The 18,206-nt window shown below is 42.9% G+C and overlaps 1 protein-coding gene across 6 annotated transcripts in view; it reads right to left on the bottom strand.

The window, feature by feature from the left end:
* Window positions 1-18,206, bottom strand: part of FGF13 (fibroblast growth factor 13) — a 220,767-nt gene that overhangs the window by 90,680 nt on the left and 111,881 nt on the right. For 3 of the 6 annotated variants that reach the window (XM_053374876.1, XM_053374877.1, XM_053374875.1), the window contains one exon: window positions 12,761-13,024. The exons of 1 other annotated variant lie outside the window; for it this stretch is intronic. In XM_053374876.1, coding sequence (XP_053230851.1) covers window positions 12,761-13,024 — 264 coding nt within the window. The remainder of the gene's footprint in view (window positions 1-12,760; window positions 13,025-18,206) is intronic. 2 more of the 6 variants (XM_053374882.1, XM_053374878.1) reach the window with 2 other exon arrangements.

The following is an 18,206-nucleotide window of genomic DNA, read 5'->3' as shown; positions in this document are numbered from 1 at the left end:
CATCCCATCTGTGGAATGATGAAGACATACTATTTGGGATGGGATGGCTAAACCAGGGGTGATGTGGCCCTTCAGACGGTGTTGGATACCAACTCCAATCAGCCCAAGCTAGTATGATCAATGTTCAGAGATTATTGGAGATCAAGTCCAGCAACATCCAAAGGATCACAACTTCGACCTGCAACAATACAAGGCTGATGTTCAGGGTGAAGGAATCAAATGGGCATCCCTATTTATTGATTAATCTGACAGTTCTAGGCATTCTCTTTGTTGACCTAAATCTTTCTGTTTGATGGGGGTGCAGAGAACTAGCTTTTAATAAGAAAGCATTCCATGGTGTGGGGGGGGAGGGGGAACACAACGCAACATTTTTCACACATTTTCTCCTCTGAGTTATCTCTCTGCATGCTGGCAGGCTCACACTAATGTTTCACACTTTAGAAGAAATGTGTGTACAACTAAACTGTTTCTATCAAAGACTGATAAAAAGAAAACACCTTTTGACTGGGAGGATGATTTCAGCCGGAGAAGGGGGGGAAGGATGTTAGATTATGAGTGTCTCAAGACAGAGAAGAAAGCAGGATACAAGCAAATGTATTCTTGAAATAGGCTGCGGGGCGGGGGGGGGTGAACCTCCAGGTTGATTGGTCTAATTAGGAGCCATCCAATGGAGCTGAGTGTTGGAAGATTCTAGGGCTATGTTCAACCCCCACAATCCATCCTATGGTTATGATCTGGTGGGCCGGAGAGGCAATCAGGCTGGAGGAGAGACAGATCTGGACCACCAACTGAATCCAGTTCCCCATCTCCAGTCTAAGACTGGTAAGAGGCTGAACGCAGAGGTGATCCTAGGTCTGCAGTGTGAAACTTCCAGCTGGGAGAGCAAATGTGACCTATGGACCACAGTTCCTTCCACTGGGCACATCCTCCTTGAGTCCTTTGGGGGGCTGGAATGTGTCCATGAACTGTGACAGTGCCTCTCGCTTGCCTGGAATGAGGATGAGATACATGCACATGTGAAAACTGCCTTTTGCGTGGCTGGACTGCAACCTATGGTGCAAAGGTAAGAGTTAAATCCATAGCCCTGCCCACTTTTGCAATGGCCCCAGCCAGCATGTGGCTCCTGGAAAGTTGCCCATGAAGAAATGGGCAAAAAAAAGTCATGTAGGCCAATGGAAGATGTTCTAAGCTTGTTTTCTCCTGCTCCAGAGGGTAAGGACCCAAACCAATGGCTTCGCGTTAGAAGAAAGGAGATTCTGACTAAACAACAGGAAGCTGTTTGACAGTGGAACCTGGGAAGGTGGTGGAATCTCCTCCTTCCTTGGAGGTTTTTAGACAGAGATCTTATGGCCATCTGTCATGGAGGCTTTAGCTGAGATTCCTGCATTGCAGAGGGTCCCTTCCAACTCTACAATTCTATGGTTTTATGATTCTCTCCTCCTTGCTCCTATGTACCATTTGAATATCTCTCCCCTTCACTGTAGTAGTGTTAGTGATGCCATGATCTTGGGCTGGGTTCAGTCAGAATTGCTCATCTGTTGCTTCTGGCATTGCTTGGCCATTTGTATCCACCAATTTGTGTTCCAAGTGCAGAACACCAGCATGTGGCACTGGGTTACTCAAAGCTGAGAGCTTATTTTCTTCTTCCTCCACTTTGTAAATTGGAATTGTTCTCCATTCAGCGAGGTTGATTTTTTCTTCTCTTCCCATTCCTAGAAACTCTGTGCCTCACATCCAAAGATGGGAGTGCCCTATGTGCGGCTTTTTGGGATGCACACAGCACCCATGGGAGACATATAATGCATGCATGTGCTATATAGCATCCACACAGCACAGTCCAAAGGCATAGATTGGAGTATCCTTGCTGAAGCTAAGATGTTCTTGATCTCATCAGTGCGTGGATGGGAGTCCAATGGGAACCCCTATGTACACTGCCCTGGGGTCCGTCGCAGAAGGTTTGTGGGACAGAGATGCAACAATAATTGGGCTGTATCCAATGTTCTCTGTCTGCTAGTTGAAGGGCTCTTGTGCTAGTAGATGTGTGAGTTGTAATGTTATGCAACAGAGGAATCCAATGCATCAATTGTGGTATTGGAAACTCATTGTGCCACAAATTCTGCAATAATTCTTCCAGCTATTGGCCTTCATCCCTGATCCATACCAGGATAAATCCAACCCTAGGATGGCTGCATTTTTGTGTCATTGTTGATGTATGTGTTTGTATCAGGGGTGAAATACATCTGCTACCTAAGGTCTTGTTGCTCTGTATAAATAGGTCTGAACCAAGCTCCAGTTTTCCTTCACTATATGGATATGTCAGTCTTAATTTAGTTGTGGGAGGTGGGGGGGAAGGAAAAAGAAAGCTAGCACTCAGGGTTAGCCCACTGGCCATGCATGAGTGTACAGATGAGTTCATGGATGAGGAACTTTTGACCCCAAGGCCTCTCCATCTGGCCTTCCAAACTCTCTCTCGGCAACACACCCTTTCCAGCTACATGACCGTTCTGCAGGCCACATCCCTCATCAGTACTAGGACATATTCACAATTCCCAGAATGGTTTAACCATCAGTCCCTCTTCTCTGGGAACTCTGAGAATTGTGGCTGAGGGGAATAGGGGTCCTCCTAACAACTCACAGCACCCCTAAACAAATTGCAGTCGCTGGATTCTTTGGGGAAAGCCATGATTCTTTAATGTGGTTGCGATAGTGCTTTGAAAGTCTGGTGTGAAGGTTGCCCTACTTTGCACACATCCACACCACCTGAGAACTCTGATAATGCCTCTTGCTCGCCTGGATAGAGGATAGAGGATAGAGGTGTGTGTGTGTGTGTGTGTGTGTGTGTGTGTGTGTGTGAAAACCAGCCAAGTGCACAAAGGAAACACTTACATTTGTTGCTCTGCCCACTTTTGCCTTTGACCTTGACCACCCTGGAATGTGGCCCTTGTGGCGAAAAGTATTCACCACCCCAGACTTAGTTGGTTACTTACAGCCCTCCCAGTCATGTGGCCTTCAGCATTATCATGGTGAAATGGAAGATGCTCACTTTTAGAGACCATTCCTGGAAAATAACATCTACTTATAATGCAGTTAAGGATTAGCAATACATCTGCATAATCAAACTACACTTTACAGAGATATTGAAGTGGGCAACGCTGTTTAATTTTTCATCACCTAATGGATTCAGCTTCATCAGCAGGTGGATTCTGACGCAGCAGGAGTGCAACTGCGAGAATCACTCAGGTCACTTGGCCTGGTGGGTTGGGACAAGCTCAGTGGCAGAAATCAGGAGTGAGGACCCTTTATGCACTCTGAGCGCCACATTCCCACCTAGGCACCCTTCCATGGATTACATGCCAGTAGTGGGTAGGGTCAGAGACAAAAGTGAGTGTTGAATGCAGATTTTACCTTTGTTCAGTAGGGTATTTTCTGCACATACTCACCTCTCTCTATTCTCCATCCAGGTGAACCAGAGGCAATGTGGGAGTTCAAGGACAGCCAAAAATATTTGGGGTGCAAAGTAGTACCCATGGGGGGAGTGTTCTGAGGAAAGGGGATGGGGCCCAAGGAAAATTCGAAGGGCCAGATAGAGGGCTTGAGGGCCACATTTGGTCCCAATGTCTAAGATTCCCCACTCCTGGTGTGGCACATCTGCTTTGTGTGAATGAAGTCCCAGGTCGAGTCCCCAGCATCTCCAGGTAGGCTTGGGTGTGACCCCTGTCTGCATTTCCTAGAGAGCCACTGCCAGTCATGGTAGACCTATGATTCCCTCCCTCCTACCCAGTGAACCACTTGAAAGTTGCTGAGGACCACTTAATGGTTTTTTTTAAAAAAAAATAATGTTGTAACAATTGTAATGTGCTGTGTTGGATGCTGCATGATTTTGAGTTGAATCAAGATTTAATTAATTCTCGCCTCCCATTAACTTCACTGCTAATCCTCTCCACTCCTTTCAAGTGCCTCCTCTGCTTGTCACTTCCCGTACATCCCACTCTCTTTCTAGGCAGGCTGCTGGGTACTAAGAATAATAGAGCAGCCACTGTGCCTGCTATTTAGTTACTGCTCCTTACAAACGTGATGTAGACCATGTGAATGAAGCTTGTGAACAGTTTAGGAACCCCTGTTATAGACAACACTGAGCTACACAGACCAATGGCAGCTTGCTATGCTATGCTATGCTATGCTATGCTATGCTATGCTATGGATAGATAAAGGACCCCTGGACAGTTAAGTCCAGTCAAAGACGACTATGGGGTTGTTGTGCTCATCTTGCTTTCAGGCCAAGGGAGCCAACAATTTTCCACAGACAACTTTCTTGGTCATGTGGCCAGCATGACTAAACCACTTCTGGCACAACAGGACACCGTGACAGAAGCCAGAGTGCACGGAAACACCATTTACCTTCCTGTCACTGTGGTACCTATTTATCTACTTGCACTGGCATGCTTTCGAACTGTTGGGTTGGCAGGAGCTGAGACATAGCAACAGGAGCTCACCCTGTCACGGGGATTTGAACCGCCAACCTTCCGATCAGCAAGCCCAAGAGGCTCAGTGGTTTAAAGCACAGTGCCTCCCATGTCCCTAATGCTATTGATATATCTAGTGTGAATAGTTATATGTCAATAGCTTTCACACTTTTTGTATCCAGCTCTGAAATCATCTGATGAAAGGTGAATAAATATCTTTTTTTAAAAAAAATGCATAAAATTGTTATTGTTTAAGGGGAAATAAACCCTCCTGATTAAAACACAGAAAGTACGTGATAGCTATCCCAAGCCAAGTTTCAAATAGGGCAGGTGATTTACCTGAAGTCCATCAACCACATTTGATGTCATTCTGTTCTAAGCTTACTTATCGGAAGCCTTGTCATGAGTAGTTAATCAGTCTCTTCAAGCATGACTCATGACTTTTCTTGTCATTGTGTATACACCAGCTTCCAAGCCTTTTAAAAAAAAACTCCCATGCTCTTCATTAGCAATCAGCATGGCCCTGGAAAATGTATTCCTTGTAGAGACAATGCCATGGAAGTAGGAGCCTTGCAGCAAATGATTTGCAATGACAGGGTTCCTGTAGTCTCAACTGAAAAAACAGGACTTTAGCTGTACCACGTAATGGGCCTTTAGCTTAGCGCCTCCTCTTCCTCTGTGTCTTCCAGGGACATGACAAATCAGTCACAGGGAAAATAGGTTCTTCATCATCACCATCACCATCAGAATTTCTGTTTTTTTCTCCTTCCCTTTATGGTGACATTTAAATTATTCAGTTTAAGAACATGCAAACAGCCTAGCTGCTGGGTCAGCCCACAGGCCCATCTAGACCACAGTAGCGAACTGTATTTCTAAGGGAAGCCGGCAAGCGTGACCTGTGTGCAACAGCGCTCCCCCTCCTGTGGTTTCCAGCAGCAGGTATTCAGAAGCCTCTGACTGTGGAGGTCCAACATAGCCATTGTGGCCAACTGTCATTGAAAGCTTTATCCTGCCTACAATGCTGTTCATAATGGATAAAGGCTTGTTGGTTATGAATTGTTCTTAGCTTTTCAATGCCATTTCACATGACTTGTAGGGGAGGAAAGGAGCTCCTTGGATGTCATTGGACTCCAACTCCCACCAGGAAGCATGTCAGTGGCAGAGACTATGAAAGTGTGTAGTTCAGCAACATGTTGAAGGCTGTAAGCTTCCAACCTTCACAGGAGGTAGAGGACAGCATCCTCTTATCAACAAATGTAGTAAGCCAATGGAGTGGGAGGGAGAAAGTGGCTGCAGCTAATAGGCACACTCCAAAACTTGTGGAGGGCACTAGGTTGGCAAAGGTTGAGGTTTAAGTTCTTAACAACAGCAATAACAGCAACCATTTAATTTCAGATAATAGCTTCAGATGTTGTCCCAGGTAGGCTACTGACCAGTGGTGACTGCATCTTTTTGTGGGGAACGGTGTAATCCTTCCATTCTTCTGAACTGGAAATTCTTTGGTGCAACTTGCAAAATTGGGCATTTGGGTAACTTCTTTACCACTTCTTTTGTCAGCAGGTATAAGGAGCTATTTGGCATTCATGGATTTGTAATCTGCTTTTCATAAATTTAAGCACTTGTGGGATGGAGCTGAAGAAGAAGAGTTTGGATTTGATATCCTGCTTTATCACTACCCGAAGGAGTCTCAAAGCGGCTAACATTCTCCTTTCCCTTCCTCCCCCACAACAAACACTCTGTGGGGTGAGTGGGGCTGAGAGAAGTGTGACTGGCCCAAGGTCAGCCAGCAGCTGCATGTGGAGGAGCAGAGGCATGAACCTGGTTCACCAGATTACGAGTCCACCGCTCTTAACGACTACACCACACTGGCTCTCCAGTGTGATAACTGGGGGTTATGTAACTTACTTGTTTATGTACCTTTGCAAATTGGTGGACCTGGAGGTGTATGTGCTGCAAAGGAGGGAAGTGAATTGTTTGCTGCTAATATCTGACAGCTGAAGTGAATTAAGCCTATCTGGGGGGAGAAGGATGGGTGCTGGAATGCTTCATTCCAGGACATCCCAGACAAGAAATAGGGAGGTCATATACAGAGGCTTAATTTTTAACAAACAGCACATGGGGGAGAAACAAAACTTTCAATTTTAATTCCTTTCAATTCCTCATATTTCTTTCTTTAAGTTCACTTCACATCTATTTGTAGTGGTGGTGGGGCTTCTTCTAAGTCTTCATGAGAATTCATCAGCATTTTAGTGTGATCCACCTCCCCACCCCCAATATACACATTTTATAGTTAAGTTTGCCTAAAATAATGCACTTTTGTACAGATTCTTCTATTGCTAGTCAAAGGCAAGTGAACATTAAGTAGCAAAGAAGACCCCACTGGATCAGGCCAGTGGCCCACCTAGTCCAGCATCCTGTTCTCACAATGGCCAATATTTTGCTTCTGCAAAATATTCAAGCAGCACCTAAGCACTCTCCACTCCCATGGTTTCCAGCAAATGGGGTTCAGAAGCATTGTTGCCTCAAACTGTGGAGGCAGAGCATAGCCATCATGTCGAGTAGCCATTAGTAGGCTTGATCCCCCACCAATTTGCCCAGTTCTCTTTAAAAGCCATCCAAGTTGGTAGCCTTCACTGCCTCCAGTGGGAATTAGTTCCATGATGTAACTCTGCACTGTGTGAAGAAGTACTCCCTTTTAGCTATCCTGCTCAGAGCAGACACATTGAAATGAATGGGCATGGCTAACTTAGATCACCCACCCACACAATGCACTGGCTCTTCTCTGCCTAGCACCCTTAACATTCTCTAGCCCGGTGTTTCCCAGCCTTGGGTCTCCAGCTGTTTTCAGACTAAGTTTGGGAAACACTGCTCTAACCCATCATACTTCTGTGTTTCTCATTGAGGGCTGCCATCCTTCATTACCAGCCTCTCTCATGCACTGACTTGGCCATGCTTCTCTACTTTCCTGTTTAAAAAGGTTATGTGTGCCCTGAGGGAGGCAGACTGTTGCAGAGAGAGGGAAGGAGGGGAAGGGGCGGGTGGGGAATCGCATCAAAACCGGAGGTATGGGCAATGCGCCAAACTATCTATGACGGCAACTAACCAATGAGTGGTGGTGGGGTGTGTTTGTGTGTGTGTGTTTAAGGGAGAAACACGCACACAACCTCATTATAGCCTTGCTGCTCTGAATGTACTAACACAAATTAGGTTTTTGCAGAAACAGGCTTCTCTTTACGTAACCCTGTTTTGGAAAGATAGCAGCAGCTTATGTTTAAACTATTTAGGAGAACAAATAGCTGCAGCATGCCTCTCAGATGGCCTTCCTGCCGCGAGAACCAGATTCCCTGCTTGAGTGGAGTGATACATATGTTCTGTGCTTTTGCCTGGCTGTAATGGAGAATGTGCAAAAGCCTCTGGGGAATCTCAGGCAACCATATGGACCATTCCACAACTTCTTCTGTGGGGGCTTCTGAGGTAACCAAGGTTGGTTGCAGTGGAGTTAGATGGCTAAGATATTGGCCAAGACCCACCTTAGGAGACAGAGCATAGCTCGGGGGTAAAGCATCTTCCTTGTATGCAAAAGGTCTCAGGTCCAGTCCTTGGCATCTTCAGATAGGGCTGGGAAAGACCTATGTCTGAAATTCTAAAGAGTCACTGCCAGTCATGCAAAGTAGTTGTTGAGCAGTTCTGTCTTCTCTATGTCATCCAACAGCATTTCTCTATCTTCTCCACACAAGGGCCCTACTACTTTCTTGTTCTTCCTCTTGCTTCAAACATAGCCAAATAAGCCAAAGGTTAGGACAGGCTGATATAAACTCAGGGTTGTTTCCAACTAAGTTCTACTCAGAGTAGACCCTCTGAAATTAATGGACTTAAGTAAGCCATTTCTATTAATTTCCATGGACCAGCTCAGAGTAGAACTAATGTTGGACACAAACTTTAGATTAAGTTGATATGAACATAAGCACAAAAGAATAACTCTGCTGGACCAGGACAATGGCCCATCTAGCCTTGCACCTTGTTATCACAGTGGACAACCAGATGCCCCAATGGGAAAACCTCAAACAGCACCTGAGCACAATAACACTATCCTCTGCCTTTGACCATTGAGGTAGAACAGGCTTCCTCAACCTCAGCCCTCCAGATGTTTTGAGACTACAATTCCCATCATCCCTGACCACTGGTCCTGTTAGCTAGGGATCATGGGAGTTGTAGGCCAAAAACATCTGGAGGGCCAAGATTGAGGAAGCCTGAGGTAGAACATAGCCATTGTGGCTAGGAGTCATGCACAGCCTTCTCTTCCATGAATTTGTCCAACCCTCTTTTAAAGACAACCAAGTTGCTGGCCATCATTGCCTCCTGAAGAAGCAAATTCTGTAGTTGAACTATGCCTTGTGTGAAGAAGTGCCTTGGTCTACATCATTACATGTAGCCTAGATCCTTCTAGCATGCTGTCCCTGTACAAGCAAAATCTTAAAGATGACTCATATACTTTTGAATCCTATGAGTTGAACTGAATTATGGCATGAATTATGAAGAGAAATGCTGGAAGAGGCACCCAACTAACATATTCCCAGATTGTTAGAGAAGAATTAAAATGTGGCAAGTAATCATGAGTACATATCTTCACACTAAACAGCATTCTTTTTTTAAAAGTGCAATATTCATGCAGTTGGCATAAGTCAGCACTCTTGTTTCCATCTGTACAGGAACTGACACCCTCTCAACATTTATGGATTAGATAACATCACATTGCCATTTCTTATCTCGTGCCTGGATGCCTCTTTGTGAATGGAAACATGGTATATCCTCAGAAGGAGAAAAAGACATTTGTCTTTTGCTATTAGGTATGTGCATTAGAATGAGGCAGACCGTCTGGTCTCTTTGGTTCTACAATGTTTTCTGGAAGAATGGCTTAATGATTAAAATATGTCACTGAAATGGAGCAACGGAACTACCATGCTGAATGAAATGCTTCCAGGGTGTGGGGTGGGGGGTGGAAGAAGCTTTTTATGAAGAAGAGAAACTTGTTGGAATATGGGGGGGGGAGCGGCATTTGCATCTGGTAGCTGCCCATCTCGAGCTCAATTCTACAAATATCCCAAGGAAAAGAGATTAATATTGTCATGTGCTAATTACATTTGTTAAGGAACAAGCAGGCCACTTGGTGATGCCTCTTCACCAATCTGACCCATCACATGGAGGCAAGGGAGCAAATACATCCCAGGACAAAAGCCAATGCACATAGAAATTCAATCTGTGTAAGAAGGGGGTGGAATTTTCTCATAATCGCAATGTTGAGTTTATCCAAATGGATTCCTCACTCCACTCCTTAATCTCAACAAAATGCACGGTTCTACCCCCATCCCAGTTCCATTAAACATAGTGAGAGTGCTCACACATAATATGCTTGATTATATGCATTATTAAATGCAGTGTACACATTTTTATTCCAGGTTTTCCAATGCAACAAGCACTTAAACAGATGCATAAAGCAGTGTATATAACTGTATTAAAATATGCATGTATTAATATAAATATGCTGAAGAAATATAGCACAGTGTGGGACTTCACCTTTATACATATTACATGAATAATATTCATAATTTTTGCGTATAATGAGTCAGGCTTTCTTTTCTTTTAAAGAATGACAATACATGAGCAGTTGAGAGATTAGCAAGCACTCAATTAAACAAGGCAGTCTCATGTGAGCAAAACCTAGTAAGGTTAGAACCCCCAAATTCTGTGATTAAACCTCTGATGGAGGCTTTGTTTTTGTTTTTCAACCAGGAGATTGACTACATGATTTTGACCTACACATCTTGCATTTTTCACACATGAACCAAAAATCAAACATTTTGTCCCAGTGAATGGCATTATCAGGATGGCAGACAGGGATGACAGACATTTGTTCTCCACCCTGCATAATGGTAGGATCAGCAAAAGGGTATTGTCTGATATGACCCCATGTATATCAAGACCCTAGTGCCTTCTATAAATAGATGCTTCATACTTGTAGCAATAATATACAAATATTGCTACAAACACAAGTTATAACCAGGAGCGATAACACCAAACTGAATGTTCATTAACCAAGTAGTGTTAAAAATTCAACTTAAAACACTCAACAACTCTGTTATTTCTAAAACAATGCATGTTTCTCTCTGACATCAGTAGCATCACTTTTTCTTTTGGGAAAAAAAGCAAGCAACACAATGGTTAGTAAAGGATAATTTTCTAGAACTTCTAAGCTTCTCCTTGCAAAAAACTATGCATGAATACAAATGAAACCAAAAAAATAATCCAAATGTTGTCTGAAATTGCCAACTCTTGCCAGCCACAACTCACTGACATTTGTAGTTTCTGGCCAGTTTGTTTGAAGAGCAATTGTTGTTTTTTGAACATCTAAATCTAAAACCAAAGGCCATTGCTTTGACATGAAAGATAATACAATTCAGAGATTCAGGAACTGTTCCACTTTTATTACACATGTAGCTGCATGAATTAAATCTCTCAGAAGTTGCCCATCTCACATGTCCATGCCACTGAAAGCATTAAACTGAGCTACAATCTACCCAAAAGAAAAGAAAGATTTCACTGTTGTTCCTTTTCCATAGCTATAGATGTTGTTCCTGTAATATTTAGTAAAGCAAAGATCTACATTTGTGGGTAACAGCAACAATCCTAGACAAACATAGGTGCAGGCAAAAGAAAAAACACATGTGCCTCTGAGACTTCTTGAAAGTGTTTATTGCAACCTATCTTCTGACAAAACAGGCAATCATATTTTCCATTTAAAACTGCAAAAACTATCATGTTACATATGCAATCTTCATGGGCCTATTTGGCTATGAGATAGTTATATGGCCATAGAATGGGATAATGCAATGAGGCCCATTAGAAATATGTAAGCTCCTTGAAATCAGTCACCTGTCTGTTTTGTTCATGTTAACTTTAAAGCACCACTATGTTTATTTTGGGGACACACATGCATACTGGAAACCTACAGAACTGGATAATGGAAAGAGGAGTACCACTAGCAGTATGAAAGCTCATTGAGGGCAGAGACTTACTCCATTTTGCTGATGTAGCTGTGAAGCATCACATACACTGATGTGCCCCATGTGTACACATTGTGACTGTAGAAACCAGACAGTTGTGACACGGAAATTGTGTTGCACAAACCCTCATTTTATCACACCTGTATCAGTCAGAGTAGGATCCAATCCTATATATTTATAACTTCTGAAATGCACTCTTTCTTTGTTATAAAGACATCTGCTATTGGACCATATATAGAAGCTCATGTAAAACGTGCAAAGTCTTACCAGATAGGAATTGAGGCAGTAGTGGAAAACATATAAAAACAGCATTACAGAAAATCAAGAATTAGGTTGTCTGGAGAGGGTGGATGTTTAAGCTCATATATACCCCAAACTGACAGGCTAACAAGACACATTTCCTTATTAATAGTTTCTGGGGAACAAGCAAGCAAGTGGTCACCCATACCTGATTACCATCTCTGGAAAATAAAAAGGAAACATTCCACTCAGACATTAGCTCTACTGCATGCACAGAACTTCTCCAAAATGCAACCGGGCGTGCAGTACATTCAACTTATCCTGCTTTGCCAAACTACAGCTTTTATAAGCCTTTTTTTGGGACAGCAATGCGCAAAAGCTTTATGAAGTGTAAAAGTGTCAGAGAATCCAGCTTTAAGTGCGATCTAATATTTATTCCCAGCTGAGTGCAACTTTGAAATACTAAGGTGGAGGAGAACTTCTCAGGTGAAGAGAGAGAAGAGGGAGCTGTTAAGATGCTGTTTTAGAAAAAGCAAGCAAGTTTTGGCAGCCAAAAGGCAAGTGTAATGATGAAAATGGACAGAAATAAAAGTTTTGATCAGTAATTTTTAAAGCATTGTCAACTATTATATATATATATATTTATATATATACATATACGTATATATATACATATATACATACATACACACATACCCCCACACACCCACACACCCACAAAAGGTTTTCCTATATCAGTGAATTATATTTTATACAGTGGCCCATGACTCGTATCAGACATTAACAAGCAAGCAAAGTAGCAGAGGGTGATACATGAACCCCAGGCAAATTGCTGCATCCAGTTGCATTATATTAAACACAGGCCAAAGAACACACAAGACACAATCCGTAGGACAGGCACGCTCTCTCCGAAAAAAACAAAAACAAAGGAAAGGAAAATAAAAAATTTAAAAACCGGGAAAAAGAAAACGAACATGGATCTCGTGGTGCACAAACCTTCAGGTTCTGTGTTCTCTTTGAGGTGCACTTGCTTCAGAGGACAGCAGAAGATTTCGTGACATTTAGCACGAAAGGGGGATTCTTTTTTCTTTAATTCCGTAGATTGGATGGAATCTTGCCGTAACATAATATATTCCTGTGTGCCGGGGGGAGCGTCATCCATAACTGCGGTCACCACATAACAAAATGAACTTAAGTTAGAACGAAAGGGAAAAAATAAAACTAAAACAAAGAAAAAAAATCTAGAGAAGCAAATCAACTCTATAATGATACAGGGAGGGGCAGAGAAGGACATGGGAGCAGGGAGAGGAGGGGAGGGGAAAACATTGGTAGAGAGAAAAAGAAAAGAATGACGAGAATTAACGTACTCTGGCTTATGATGGCAGAGGAAGAGGAGACAAGAGGATAGGAGTCATTTACTTCTATATTTCCATGCTTACACCAGTCTTTCTAGCATTGTCTAAGAAGGGATACTGTGTTAAGAAAGGTAGCTTACATATCTTAAAAATCTATTCAGGAAAAGACTGAATACAAGGTATCTATACCACATATAACCTCTCTTTTTTGCTACCATTTTAGTGGAATACATGGCTATATTTTGCATGCAGATTACATACAGTAACAGCTAAGATATCATGCAGGTTTTAATGGCCAGAGCTACTCATTTTATATTCAGAACAGCAATGAGCAATTTGCACAGATACCCAGCATTACTCACATCATATTGCTATTAGACTCTATAGGCCAAGGTACTTTTTTTTCAGAAGACGGATCATCATTCACTGGCATTCAAATTTACAGTTCGTTCCAGAAGGCGCAAAGAGAGGGAGCATGTTGGGGTGGGGTGGGGTGGGGGGATCTCATGGTTTACCCCATCCCCTAATAATTCAAACACTGCATTCTACATTCCAGAAAATACTTCCGTGTCAGCTCATATGCTGAGGAACCCCTGGAAGCCTGCCATGAGACCAAATAATGTTTCAGAGCATATTGTCAGGGACATTCCAAACTACGGGTTAGGCCTTTGGGGTATCAAGATTCCTGCTTGCACTGCATCCTGTGTTATTGGCAGGGCAGTTAGGCAAATGTTGGCTATTTCCAGATCAATCTGATATGTTTGTGGAGATGTCACATGATGGTGTTGCATCAAAGAAAGGGCTATCCCACACTTCCCCTTCTGTGTTCCTTTCACTTTCCTTATTGCAAAAATTCCCCAGTCATGGAACTACCACCAAGGCCTCACCTGCTGATTGTAGTCCAAGATGGTTGATACCAGGGAAGGCACTCAGGTCCCAAGCCCGTTGGGGCTTTACATGCTGGTTCTACCACTTTGAATTGGGCCCATTAGCTCACTGGCAGCTAGTGTTGTAATTTCAGCACTGGTAACACATGGTCCTATATCTATAGAATTGCTAGTTGTAAGAACATAGTAGAATCTTGCTGTAGTTTAACTACATGAAGAAGCACTTTCTTTCATCTGTCCTACTCATAGCAGACATATTGAAACAAATGGGCATAACTAGCTTTCTCCAAACGAATCTGCTCTGCAGGAGGCATTATAAAATGCAAACACTTGGTGCCCACCAGGGGAGTAATTTTTTCAAAACCTTAACCTCATGCATATCCATTGGCAGCTGATTTCTAAACTTCAGGATTTCAAAAAATAAAAATCAGCAGGTTTCATGATCTAGACAAGTGCCCCTTGAAATCCAGTTCCATAGCCTGTGAGATGTTTGAGTGTTGCGAAGTCCACAGCCTTGAGTGAAATTTGCAAATGAAGTTGTTTTAAAAATGTGTTTCCCATTTTTAAGTCTAGGTCCCCCAAGCAGTTCACACAAGAATAACAGAAATAGATACTAAAAGCAAGGGTGCCCAAAGAACCCCCCCCAAAAAAACCCCAAGGTCACCATCCCAGTAAGTACTGTTTGTGGAATAAGTGCTGTACATCTAAGCACCTCAGACTGTGCTGCAGAACAGCAGGTTGTGACAAGGAGAAAATACTTGAACAGTTTGCTCTCATGGCTTGCTGTTCCAAAGGCCTTGCAGAAAAGAAATGGGATGAACAGAGCTGAACATGCAGGCTTTCATCAGGAAGAGGGATGAGGAGAAAATCAGCTCAGTTTGAATTTTAATGCAAACCTACCTAATTTGCACTTCCCAGAATAACACATGAAATTAATGCTTCTTTCAAATTTTTCAACTCAGTAATTCAGCCGAAAGTGTGTAACAGGGACAAAACATGGATAAGAATGTGTATGTTAAATGAAAATAGCATACAAATTCCTTTACATATGGGGAAATCACTTACAAAAGTGAGAGAGTTATATTAGGAGAAATTGCATACGTTTCTATTAGGAGAAACGTACCAATGGCTTAATCCAAGGAATTAAAAATTAATAATCACCAACTAATGCAGAATTGTGGCAAACTGAGTTAAGATGAGGCAGGAGATGAATAACAGACAGGAAACAAATCCACACATTTGCTCATCCTTAATATGGAAGGAATTTAATCACATACCCTCCAAGTGTCCCTATTTTCAAGGGACATCCCTGATTTAGAGAAGCCATCCCCGGTTTCTTATTTGATCCTGGAATGTCCCGCTTTTCCTTAGGATGTCCCTATTTTCATTGGAGAAATGTTGGAGGGTACAGAGTTGTCCAACCCCCAATCCTGTATAGGGAAGTTTATTTTTTAAATTAATTATGTTTTTATATGTTGGAAGCTGCCCAGAGTGCTGGGGCAACCCAGTAAGATGTTGGGGGTATATATATTAAAATTATCATTATGGAATGGGACCTCCCTATTTTCATCAGTGAAATGTTGGAGGGTATGTAATAAGCCAGGGGCCATCCCCTCAAAAATCCTTTATTTAGGAGAACTGGAGTGGAAGGAAAAAGAGGACTAGCCTAGCCTCACTATAAAATACTAGGGGTGCCCCCTGCCACATTTTAGTATGGAAGAGCAGTCGGTTCTGCAAGCGCCCACATCAATTGCAAACCACATAGACAATTTGTTCCAGGTCTAGAAGAAGGACGCAGAACTGGTCCATTGTTTTATTTGCCCGTCAAAACCTTAATGACTTTTGCAGAAGTAATCAGGCCATGGGATTAGGCAGTCAGCCTCAGGCTGTGGCCTTTGGCCTGCTCTATGGTTCAATTGTCTGTTTGCATGCCCCCTTTAATCACCAGGAAACGCTTCGCAGGGTAACAGACAGTCATTGGTAATGATCATTAACACACTCACCCGAATGCACCACTTAAAAGCAGCACATAAAGTTAACAGCAGAACAAAGCAGGGTTGTTGTTTTTTGGTGGGGAGGGAGTTGTGGAGGAGGAAGGCAACAGAAATCCGGGAGGGCATGAGGCTGTGTTGCTGGGTAACTGCTCTTAAAAATAAGAGCCAGTTTTTATTTCAAGGGAATTTAGCAAAGCATGGCAGAGTTGATATCACTAAGAAGCGAGCTTTCATGAAACTTCGTAGCAGCAGGGAGAAGCTGGAGGTTGTCTTCAAAGCTAGTAATTCCCCCTTCCCACCACCACAAAATGTCATGCCAAAAATTTAGTTCTGCACAGAGCTTGCTAAAGGTGCGGGGGGGGGGGAGAGAAAGCAAATATTTCTGCTTGGGATTAATCTGACAAAATGACTCTGAAACTAGGACACTTGCAAGAGAGAGAAAAAGAACAAGAAGATCTTAGTTTCTCTCTTGCTCCCTCTCCTCCCTGTTTTGTAGAGATGTATTAATTTACAAAAGCCCAGAACGACTTAGGTCCAGGGTCCCTCGGGGACTGCCTGAACCCTTATATTCCAGACTGAGCACAGGTCATCAGCAGGAGCATCACTGGATATTCACCAAGCTGGCGAGGCTCACTTGACAACAGCAAGAAACTCAGCCATATAGTGTCCTCAGAAAAGTACCGTAGGAATACTCTGCCAACAGAGAGTCTGCTGGCAGCTTCTGTGCCAGTTTCCAAAAGCCTTCTGAAAACTTTTCCATTCCACCAGGCTTATGCAGGCAATTAAGAATACCTATTTCCACAATAGCTAGCCAGTGTCTGGTTTCTATTTTTAAAAATATTTTTATTGTATGGTTTTATTTTCTACAGTTGTAAATCACACACACACATGCAAATGAATAGTCATATACAAGATTTTTTAAGTTAAATAAATAAAGTAAGTTTGAAACCTTCAATTTTTTCTTGATGGATATTGCTGCCTTCTTGAATAACAGCCATCACATGATCTGGACAATTCTGTTCATCAGGATCTTTTCCCTTTTATTTTATTTTTTAGATTTATGTACTGCCCTTCATTATAAGATCTCAGGGGGATTCACAGAATAAAATACAGGATAAAAGCAAGCAAATAAGTAAAAACAAAACAGCAAAACAACACCCCCCCTTCCCACAGTTACATTTAAAAGGCTGTAGAATATTAATCAGCCAACAGTGTGGTTGAAGAGGAACACTTTTGCCTTGCACCTAATGAAGGTGCCAGGTGAACCTCTCTGAGGAGAGCATTCCACAGATAGGGAGCCGGTATAGAAGGCCCATTCTTGTGTTGCCATCCTCTGGACCTCTTGAGGAGGAGGCACACGAAGGAGGGCCTCAGATGATGATCGCAGTGTCTGGGATGGTTTATATGGAGTGAGGTGGTCCTTCAGGTATTGTGGTCCTGAGCCATTTAAGGCTTTAAAGGTTAAAACCAGCACCTTGAATTATTAGTCTCTGATTCAAAGCACTGACCAGCTGTTTCAGACTCCCTGGTGCTGCCACTGCCCTTTGGTTCTTCCATCCATTGCACAGCCTGTCCTGGCTAACTGCCACATATCATGTCAGACTTTTGTGCGCCAGCCCTGCCAACCTCTTCAAAGCATGGGATTTTCTGGATGTTCTGCGTTAGGTAGGGTGATTTTCCGACTTCTCCTCTCTCCTCCATTGATCAGGCAATACATTACTTGCTTGGGACATTTCTCTACAGCAGTGAATATTCACTTCATAAGTGGCAATTCACAAACATTCATTGCATCTCTGTTCAGCTTTCACATCAACTTATCTGCACTTTCTGAATTTTCATCATTTCTGTCCTCTGTATAACCCACTCCTGACTTCTTGTTTCTCTGCCTTATCTCTGCTCCCAGGTTGGAGCTAGTTTGTAAGGAAAGACTTCCTTGAGACGCTGGCAGGCAAAGGGACTGACCGCTGCCCATTCCACCAGGAGGGTGCAACACTTACCCCACCCTGGGTGCCAGCAACCCACGCTACGCCTCTGGGTTACAGCCCCTGTCATTTCAGTGAAGACCCACACCCCACTAAGACACTCTGTTTAGTTTGGCACAGGATGTTGTGTTATACCAAGTCAGACCATTGGTTGAGTTGACTCAGCATCAACAACATTGACTAGTAGCTGGGTTTCAGACAGATGTCCCTCCGAAACCTAGATG

The sequence above is a fragment of the Podarcis raffonei genome, chromosome Z (assembly GCF_027172205.1).
Source record: "Podarcis raffonei isolate rPodRaf1 chromosome Z, rPodRaf1.pri, whole genome shotgun sequence".
Taxonomy (NCBI): Eukaryota; Metazoa; Chordata; class Lepidosauria; order Squamata; family Lacertidae; genus Podarcis; species Podarcis raffonei.
Note: the sequence above shows the minus strand (reverse complement) of the source record. Positions and strands in the feature narration are given on the sequence as shown.